The 10,279-nt window shown below is 40.9% G+C and overlaps 1 protein-coding gene across 1 annotated transcript; it reads left to right on the top strand.

Annotated features, from left to right (window-relative positions):
* The first annotated feature begins 307 nt into the window (after positions 1 to 307).
* On the top strand, positions 308 to 10,279 carry LOC127427822 (syntaxin-6-like). The gene is made up of 8 exons (XM_051675630.1): positions 308 to 422; positions 885 to 1,054; positions 4,152 to 4,246; positions 4,928 to 4,990; positions 5,070 to 5,171; positions 6,239 to 6,345; positions 6,462 to 6,556; positions 8,818 to 10,279. Exons 1-8 carry the CDS (start codon positions 388 to 390, stop codon positions 8,892 to 8,894), a joined length of 744 nt encoding a protein of 247 aa, XP_051531590.1. The 5' UTR covers positions 308 to 387; the 3' UTR covers positions 8,895 to 10,279.

Genomic DNA, 10,279 nt, shown 5'->3' with positions numbered 1-10,279 from the left:
TATTTATAACACACTTAATTATAACATATGAATACAGAACATTAATGATCATAGTAATCATGATCATTTACAACTCTCTTAATATGCAATAAAACACAGACGACTACTTTTATAAAAGGGAAATGCTGTGCCACAAAACACCATGTATGCTGTCTTAGAATATTTGATTTAAAAAAAAAAAATACTATTTACTATTAATCACATTGAATGATTTTATGTAAACTTATTTATGTAATATATATATATATATAAAATCATTCAATGTGGTAAATAGTAAATCAGTCGTTCCTCGGTGACTTTTATTTTGAAAGATTGTACTCGCCTACATTTTTCACACAACCCATCTTGCCGATGACTTCACGCAGCTCCTGAAACAGGGGAGCTAATATGTCGATGGAAGATCCCTTTTTCGTGGTTAAAGGGTAAGCAGAGTGATCTTCCTCTGTTCTTTCTAAAAGTTTGTCTTCCCTCTTTGTCTACACGAGACGCAGGGTCAGTGAAGCAGCACCATCACTACCTGTAGCTCCAGCTGAATGTCAGTCTAGAAGTGTTACAATGTAACATTTTACTAATAAACAGCACTGATCTTCACAGACCTGCATGTTACATGAAATTCATTTAGAGAATCTGGAATCTTAAATTAAGACTAAAAAGGGGAGAGAGAGAGTTACGTTGGTGGCTTTAGTTGACTGGATTGGAGAAATATTAACACACTTTGATTTGTCTATTTTATAAATAGATACAACACTAATTAATCAGATGTGTCTGTTGTATTTGGTGTATGATGTCACAATGGCCAATGCCACAGTAACTGCTGTATGTAAATAGTGCTTTAATAATAAGTAAGATCCAGTGGGCTGATGTGGACCCTTCTCTCTTGGCAGGGAGGTGCAGAAGGCCCTGTCCAAAGCAGAGGGGCTGTTTGAGCGCTGGGAGGAGCTACTTCAGGATGAAACACCCCTCAGCCGTGATGAGCTGGACTGGAGCAACAATGAACTCCGAAACTGCCTCAGGGCCATTGATTGGGACCTAGAGGACCTACATGAAACCATCAGTATCCTCCCAAGTGAGAGATACAGGCAGATTAGAGGTCGACCAATAGTGGGTTTTGTCAATAGCGATAACTTAGGTGGTGGTAAAGGCCGATAACCGATTAATATTCAGATCATTTTTAATATCTATTTATAGAATGTAAAAAAAAATCTTTGTCATTCCATACAGTGATTGGTACAGACAAAGAGGCTAGAAGAGGCCAAAATAAATGAAATCCCAGATGTAGTTTATTGTTCAAATAAAATACCAATAATAAGCAGAAAAAGTGAAGATATGTTGCATTATGCGGGACTTTTAACTATAAACAAGCCCAAAATACACAAGAGACTTAGCTATGTTACAGTTACAATTACAAAATATGCATTGAATTCAGGATAAAAATATGGATGAATAATGTCAATTATAAAAGATTTAAAAACAGCAAATCCCCACGTGATTGTTTTTGTTTAACTTCTAGAGGCCGCTGTTATACTGTAGAAACAAGCCATTCTAACTGTAGAATCTTCCAGCAATGGCCATAGAGGAATAATAATAAATTTTAAAAAAACTATCGGCAACTATCAGCATAGATTTGACCAATAACCGATAGCTCTAAAAAGCAACTATTGGCACTAATTTATCTGTAAAACCGATATATCGCTCTACCTGTAATTATCAAGATACCATGTCCAACAAACAGTGTGCTAACCTAGTATTTATTGACATTTTTTTGTTAGTGGAAAGACTGTTGTCCAGCGTCGGCCACAGAGGAATACTGAGGAATTAAAAAAAAGCTATAGGCGGGGGCCTGGGTAGCTCAGCGAGTATTGACACTGACTACCACACCTAGAGTCGTGAGTTTGAATCCAGGGCGTTCTGAGTGACTCCAGACAGGTCTCCTAAGCAACCAAATTGGCCCGGTTGCTAGGGAGGGTAGAGTCACATGGGGTAACCTCCTCGTGGTCGCTATAATGTGGTTCTCGCTCTCGGTGGGGCACGTGGTGAGTTGTACGTGGATGCCGCGGAGAGTAGCATGAAGCTTCCACACGCGCTACGTCTCCGCGTTAATGCACTCAGTTAGCCACGTGATAAGATGCGCGGATTGACGGTCTCAGATGCGGAGGCAGCTGAGATACGTCCTCCGCCACCCGGATTGAGGCGAGTCACTACGCCACCACGAGGACTTAAGAGTGCATTGGGAATTGGGCATTCCAAGTTGGGGAGAATGGGGAGAGAAAAAAAAAACTATCGTTAGCTGTCGGCATTGATTTTACAGATAACTGATAGTTCTAAAAAGCAACTGTCAACACTGATTAATCGGTAAAATCTATATATCGGTCTACCTCTAAGGCAGGTGTTTTCTACTCTGCTGTCCAGTCAGTCACTGACTTCACAGGCAGTGTTTTTGGATGAGGGTACCTCTTCTTTTTTTTTTTTTTTTTTTTTGGGGGGGTGGGGGGATTTTCTACCCAATTTGGAGTGCCCAATTCCCAATGCACTCTAAGTCCTCGTGGTGGCGTAGTGACTCGCCTCAATCCGGGTGGCGGAGGACGAATCTCAGCTGCCTCCGCATCTGAGACCGTCAATCCGCGCATCTTATCACGTGGCTAACTGAGTGCATTAACGCGGAGACGTAGCGCGTGTGGAAGCTTCATGCTGCTCTCCGCGGCATCCATGTACAACTCACCACGTGCCCCACCGAGAGCGAGAACCACATTATAGCGACCACGAGGAGGTTACCCCATGTGACTCTACCCTCCCTAGCAACCGGGCCAATTTGGTTGCTTAGGAGACCTGGCTGGAGTCACTCAGCACGCCCTGGATTCAAACTCATGACTCCAGGTGTGTTAGTCAGTGTCTTTACTTGCTGAGCTACCCAGGCCCCTGGATGAAGGTACCTCTTAAAAGTGCACACAGTCGTTTATTTTGCTAATTGCTAAACTTAAACTTCTCTCAAACAGAAATTAATTAATAGTGTTTTTTTTTTAATATTATGTGCGCTCACACGAGAGGAAGACTCTAGTCAGCAGTCTCAGAAAAAAAGCTGCTTTAATCTACATATGGTGCTGGGTGCACATTAATGAGCGCTGCCTTGTTGAGATCACATGACCAGTTGAATATTAATCGCATGATATTAATTAGGGATTTCGGTACCAAGCCGATACTAAAATAAAGAAGTTGTAGTGATACCAGTGTTTCTGCTGTACTGGTAGTACCAACCACTGACTCAGTTCAGTCCCCATGCGTTGTCTGATTGGCAGACGGCTGCTTTCAAATGCTTACACACTTATGAGTGTGTGATGTTACTCCTTTTACACTGAAGTGAACGATTACTCATATTAAAAGTGATGATTTAATTAAATATTTACAGTCCGCATGTGTTGCATGCTTCAGCACACACGTGAATGTGTGAAGCCCCTTTTATGATGAAAACACAGACTCATCAAAACACATTTTATGAGCATCGGGCGCTATATAGCAGGCTATACATTTATATCATTAAATCGCAGCATTTTGCACTTTATTAGCAGTGAAGGATACATCAATGTTTTCCTCAATAACTGACATCTTAAGGCCCGGGTATACTTCATTTTTGTGTGTTCCGGATCGGCTTGCACCTGGTCAACCGCGTTGCCTTTGTGAGTATACTCTTCTGACCGCGAGCGAATACGAACGTGTTTGACGCATGCCCACTACAACTTCTTTGTGGTACTCTTTTAGGACAGTCAGTAGCAGGCGCATGCGTCAGCGGGTCAAGAAAATCGAGACCGCGTGTGTTCAAGCCACGCAGCTGTGCTGATGACGCAATTTGCATCACACATACTGTGCACGGAGCGATCCACGACGCGGACACCCGAAGTATACTTTGGCCTTTAGTGGGCAGGATGTGACACAGACATTGGATTCAGACATGCATTGATACCATTTTACCTCCGTATACTGCTTGAGAAGGCAGCATTTTTCAGGTGTTGCACACGTTGTTAAAACATTTGAATAAGGACATGTAGATCTGGTATAAACAATATGGGCAGAAGAAGACTGTTGAAGGGTAATTTCTGGTAGATGACATCTCAGTACTGTACATATGCAGAACTCTTTATAGCCCTTGACGGGATCAGGTATTGTGGAGGCAAACCCTGGGAAGTTCCGTTTAGGAGAGAATGAACTACAAGAGAGGCGAGATTTTGTGGAGCGAACGCGGAAATCTGTGCAGGTGTCAATCTTTGTCCTATTCATATTAGTTCCTGATTTTATATCGCTGTCATATGTTCACCTATCAGCCACAACATTAAAACCAATTGCCTAATATTGTGTAGGTCCCCCTCGTGCCGCCAAAACAGCGCCAACCCGCATCTCAGAATAGCATTCAGACATGATATTCTTCTCACCACAATTGTACAGAGCGGTTATCTGAGTTACTGTAGACTTTGTCAGTTCAAACCAGTCTGGTCATTCTCTGTTGACCTCTCTCATCAACAAGACGTTTCCATCCACAGAACTGCCGCTCACTGGATGTTTTTTGTTTTTGGCACCATTCAGAGTAAATTCTAGAGACTGTTGTGTGTGAAAATCCCAGAAATACTCAAACCAGCCCATCTGGCACCAACAATCATGCCACGGTCCAAATCACTGAGATCACATTTTTTTCCCTATTTTGATGGTTGATGTGAACATTAACTGAAGCTCCTGACCCGTATCTGAATGATTTTATGCACTGCAGCCACACGATTGGCTGATTAGATAATCGCATGGATGATTGTTGGTCCTGAGATGCGGGTTGGCGCTGTTTTGGCGGCACGAGGGGGACCTACACAATATTAGGCAGGTAGTTTTAATGTTGTGGCTGATCGGTGTATGTGTGCATATGAATTTCTAAATGTGTTTGTATACATAGCTGATGAAAGAGCATCTTGCCAGTCGCTCAGCTGTGGCTCAAGCAGAGAAGAAAAACAGACAGGTGAGTAACTTAATTTACTGTTAAACTGAATTGACACTGAATGGATTCATATTGGCCCGTGTGCTTATCGGTCCAACAGGCTTTGCTGGGAGCCACAGCAAAGGATCGGTACGCCGGCCTGGAACCTCATCTGGTGTCCGCAAACTCCAGATATATTCAGGAGCAACAGGAACAGCAGCAGGTATAGAGATAATGGTCAAAACATTTAATTTATTTCAATAACTATCACTGTTGAAGTTGCGTTTTGAAGGCGTTAACTTTGTGTCCGAGTCCACTGTGATGGATGGATGGAAACATGGATGTTTTTTAAATAAATCAGTGGTTAATGGTGCTCTAAAACTAAGATTTTTGAAAAAACACGGGAACCGTATGATTATCATGACTTTCTGTTCCGTTTACGACAAACGTGCATTTTTTCCGCAGATGTTGACGGAACAACATTCCAGAAATAGTCTGACAATGTTTTCTACTACGCTGCCCTGCTTATGAATCTACAGTGCGAAACGCAGTATGACCATTCCCGAAGGAATGACTCTCATGAGCTTACTCTTCTTAGTGAATCAAAAACACTCGCACAGTACCCGCTGCATTTAATGAATGCATCTTACTGTAGTGACGTTCGTCATACCCAACTCGAAATAAAATAACAACTGTTACTACTGTGTTATTTAATGTTGTATTTAAGTATGTGAGACTTTAGCGCCGTTCACACCGCGGGTGGCTTTGTCGCCTGGTGTCACTAGACTTTGCGATCTGTGTCACTGATGACGGGTGGGGCCAGAAGGGTGGCACGGGGTGGCAATGAGCTTTGCCACCCACTTGCCATCCCAATTCGGACCCCATTTATGACAATGTGTAGTTAAGATATACATGACTTTTAGTGTAATCAGCAGCTTTAATATATAGTTAGGATCAATTATTGGATTGCATTTATGCCTCTGAAAAGTGTGTAAACACTCCTTTAACAAGAGTCGTATTGCATTTTGTTTCTCATTTGTTTAGATCTGCTCTATCGAAATCTGAAATGATCTCATCATTTGGCAACAGGCTGCTGAGGGCAGTAAAAGCAACAAGAATTGCATTTCTTATTTTCAAATAATTCTTCTTCAAAAGTATTCTGGAATTCGTTTAAATTGCGTACAGTTCCCATCCCTGCCTTAGACAAAGCATCCTAAAGAGGATGTGCTCAGTTGTTCATTAACATCAATGATTAATAAATCCTCCTTTCTAATTTGTCTCTGTGTGCAGCTGATCGTGCAGGACCAGGATGAGCAGTTGGAGCTGGTGTCAGGCAGCATCCGTGTCCTAAAGGACATGTCCAGCAGGATAGGAGACGAGCTGGACGAGCAGGCAGTGTAAGCAAAGAACACATGCACAAGTGTGATCTGAATTAACAGGACTGAGCCTATAGGTTGCAAGATGTTTTATTAATTCATCCTAAAAGTGTTTGTGTGCTTTTCTTTTTCCACAGCATGCTCGGTGAGTTTAGTGAGGAGATGGACCAGACCGGTTCTAGAATGGACTCGGTGTTGAAGAAAATGGAGAAGGTTTCACACATGACCAGCAGTAAGTGCTTGTGCTCTTTAATAACTTTACTTATGTAATTATTATGTGTTTAAATCATTCCGAGCCAATTAAGAAAGTGAGGAAAGGTGAGGGGTGAAGTGTGTCATTTCTGTGCCAACAGTGTCACTAAACGGAATTGTAGAAATAATTGCTATTTACCAACAGGTTTCCTGTCTGCCATTGGTCATGCTTTGATAGTATCACAGTGTTTACACTTTTCTGGAGAAATAAACCTGCAAACGCTGACTTATATTTTATGTTAAAAGTATTTACTACACCTTTAAGCAAATACTATGATAAGCCAGAGCATACAAATATTGTTGATACTAAAATACATGTATGTACTCAGTTACTTAGGCCAGATTGTAATAACATGAATGACAAAATTACAGTAATATTAGTAATATTCCGGGTTCAATACAAGTTAAGCTCATTCGAGAGCACCTGTGGCATAATGTTGATTACCACAAAAAATTATTTCGACTCGTCCCTCCTTTTCTTTAAAAAAAAACCTAAAATCGAGGTTACAGTGTGACACTTACAATGGAAGTGAATGGGGACCATTTTTGGAGGTTTTAAAGGCAGAAATGGGAAGCGCTCGGCTCCCATTGGAATGAATTGAAAACGCTCGCTTCACTTCGCTCACCACGTGCCAGTGGGCACCCAGCATAATGTTCATGCGAATGCACACTTCATTTTCTCGCACAGATGTGCGTTTAAGTTTAAGAGGCATGCATGTCATTAAATTTGCTTCGCCAGCAGCTCCGAGTCACCTGACATTCATCACATTTTCAATGCAGGAAAAACCCTGAAAAGATCACCCGCCAAAGTGGCTTGTAAGAGTGACGGAGTTACACGCCACTGCCAATTTTTACCCGCATTTGGCAAGTTGCCGGGTGTTAATTTCAAACCCTGAGACCATCGATCCTCGCATCTTATCACGTGACTCGTTGTGCATGACACCGCGGAGACTCACAGCATGTGGAGGCTCATGCTACTCTCCGCGATCCATGCACAACTCACCACACGCCCCATTGAGAGCGAGAACCACTAATCGCGACCATGAGGAGGTTACCCCATGTGACTCTACCCTCCCTAGTAACCGGGCCAATTTGGTTGCTTAGGAGAACTGGCTGGAGTCACTCAGCACACCCTGGATTCGAACTCGCAACTCCAGGGGTGATAGTCAGCGTCAATACTCGCTGAGCTACCCAGGCCCCCAATAAATGTATTCTTAATATTAAATATATCCCCCAATTTTTTTTTTATATTTCAAAAATACATCTGGCTATCTAATAACAATTAGTAGCCTAAATCTCTCTCTCCTGCATGCACACACACACTACATGGGCACGTTTGGACTAAACGTCACATTTTGCTGCTTGATGTTTTATTTTTTTACATTGGTTTTTAAACTAGCACTTTCCTTCAGAATCAAAGTGCATGCTTGTGTTCTACTAAAAGAGAATGAGAGAAGCCTCATTTTTTCGGGCAGCAGGAGGTGGTGTAATTTCATAAATGTACTGTGATGGGGGGGGCCTGGGTAGCTCAGCAAATATTGACGCTAATGACGCGAGTTCGAATCCAGGGTGTGCTGAGTGACTCCAGCCAGGGCTCCTAAGCAACCAAATTGGCCCGGTTGCTAGGGAGGGTAGAGTCACATGGGGTAACCTCCTCGTGGTCACTATAATGTGGTTCGCAGGAATAGTTCATCTAAAAATGATAACTCTCTAATCATTTGCTCACCCTTATGCCATCTCAAACTCATATGACTTTCTGTCTTCTGTGGGAGACAAAGTTATTTTAATGGAGATATGTGTTTATATCCATACAATGCAAGTCAAAGGGGAAAATCGATGCCTTGGTGCAAGTTTTGGTCCCCATTGACATATCACATATCCTTAAAAATATCTTTGTTTGTGTTCCGCAGAAGAAAGAAAGTCATACGAGTTTAGGACAGCATAAGGGTGAGTAAATAATGAGAGAATCGTCATTTTTGGGTACATTTAGCCCCAAATGGAATGTTTTTCAAAGTAAAGATTTTAAGGTTTTAGGGCTGCTCAAAGCAAAACTGTTTACACAACCGTCCCCATTGTGCTTTATCTCTTTCATTCTTTAAAGAGTGTCAGCTCAGTGTTTGCAAGATCCATCTAGTCAAGAAATGAGGGCATAATCAAGTTTATTAAAACGGAACATTGTTTTTTTTTCTTACCTGTAGGTTTGGAGGTTTTGGCTTCATTCATTTGCTTTGTATTTTACAGGTCGGAGACAGTGGTGTGCTATCGGAGTTCTTGTAATCATACTGATTGTGGTGCTCATCCTGTTCTTTGCAATTTAAATCCGGCTTTTCTCTGGTTTGGCCTTCCATCGTGCCAAAAGCCTCCCGTTTTATTGATGAAGACAGCAAGGGTTCTTCCACATCAGCTTCCATTTTCTTTGTGAGAAAGAGATCAGTTATTTTTATAGTCGTTCCTTGTCTTTGTGTCATCATCTAAGCCAAATGTCCATTTCTCTCTCTTTATCATTTACTGCTGAATTGGGCTCATTATCCTCTGCAAAGTCGATTTTGGAGCACCACTGAGGTTGAGATGGAACTTTTTATCGGGGAAAAATACCCTTTTTATTTTGTTGTGGTGTTGAGAAATTTGAAATGGCCTTATTATATATATTTTTTTATTTGGGATTTTAATGGCAGTACAGAAGAGTAAAATATGTATACCCTTGTAGGAACTTATTAAGACCATAAATAATTGCAGTAGTGGTTAGTTTGCAAATAATGTCATCTAAACGGTTTCTTTGTGTGAGTAAGCAGAATCAACAATTAGAAGCACAATATGTAAATCAGGGTATTATTTTATGCATTACTTTTGAGATTACTGTAAATCCGACTAAAGTTTCATGTTGCATTGAAGAGTATGGAGTAATTAGTCTTAACACTTTGGTTTATTTAACAGTGTGGCCTAAACCGTCATTGCAAGTGCATACTTCATACCTATATTACTCCAAAATAAAATGAATGTTTGTTATATTAAAAGGAAAGCCTCCTAGTACATAATGTATGTTCTGAAATGCAGCTCTAGTAACTGACTGTATCCCTGACAGAGCTGATAGGACCCCACAATTATGATCATATATTACTTCATTTTGATGTTTTCTCGTCTTGTTGCAAGTGCTCAGATCCTATAATGTTCCTCCCGTCTGTGGGCGTGCTGATGTGCATTTTGTACTTGTATAATGTGCCAATGAGTTGTTTCCAGGGAGTCAGGACACTACGTGTCTGTCAGTGAATGTATTATTTTTAGTATGAAGCCCGTATTAAATCCTTACATTTACATAATTTGTGACAGGTTTCAGTAATGTTTTGTCTATTTTAAGCTTACTCTACAACTTATAAGTATAATAAACATTAATTAACTGAAAATTAGGTCTTCAAACACTCCAAGCGTAAGATTGAATCCTCTTCTGTAAGCCTTAATGACTGTCAGTACTTACAGTCAATTAAAAATGTGCACAAACAAAATTATGATCTAATTTTAATTTGCAAAGCAACAACTGTGATGTCATGTCAGTGCTGCCTATGTATACATGATTGCATTTCAAAAATCTAATGCCCATGTCACTTGTTTTTGTAAGCATTTTCCTAAGATTGTATTATATAAAATGCCTTTATTTTGGCATCATGTGGAATCCACATGGGTTCCTGAATAAAGTTTATGCCTTTGA

Source organism: Myxocyprinus asiaticus, chromosome 37 (assembly GCF_019703515.2).
Source record: "Myxocyprinus asiaticus isolate MX2 ecotype Aquarium Trade chromosome 37, UBuf_Myxa_2, whole genome shotgun sequence".
NCBI lineage: Eukaryota > Metazoa > Chordata > Actinopteri > Cypriniformes > Catostomidae > Myxocyprinus > Myxocyprinus asiaticus.
Note: the sequence above shows the minus strand (reverse complement) of the source record. Positions and strands in the feature narration are given on the sequence as shown.

Bases quoted from the DNA above. Each gene is read 5' to 3' on its own strand.
- LOC127427822 (XM_051675630.1), top strand. From the start codon at position 388: ATGTCGATGGAAGATCCCTTTTTCGTGGTTAAAGG. The intron at 6,346-6,461 runs GTAAGCAAAGAA...CTTTTTCCACAG, and splicing joins GAGCTGGACGAGCAGGCAGT to CATGCTCGGTGAGTTTAGTG. The intron at 6,557-8,817 runs GTAAGTGCTTGT...TGTATTTTACAG, and splicing joins GGTTTCACACATGACCAGCA to GTCGGAGACAGTGGTGTGCT.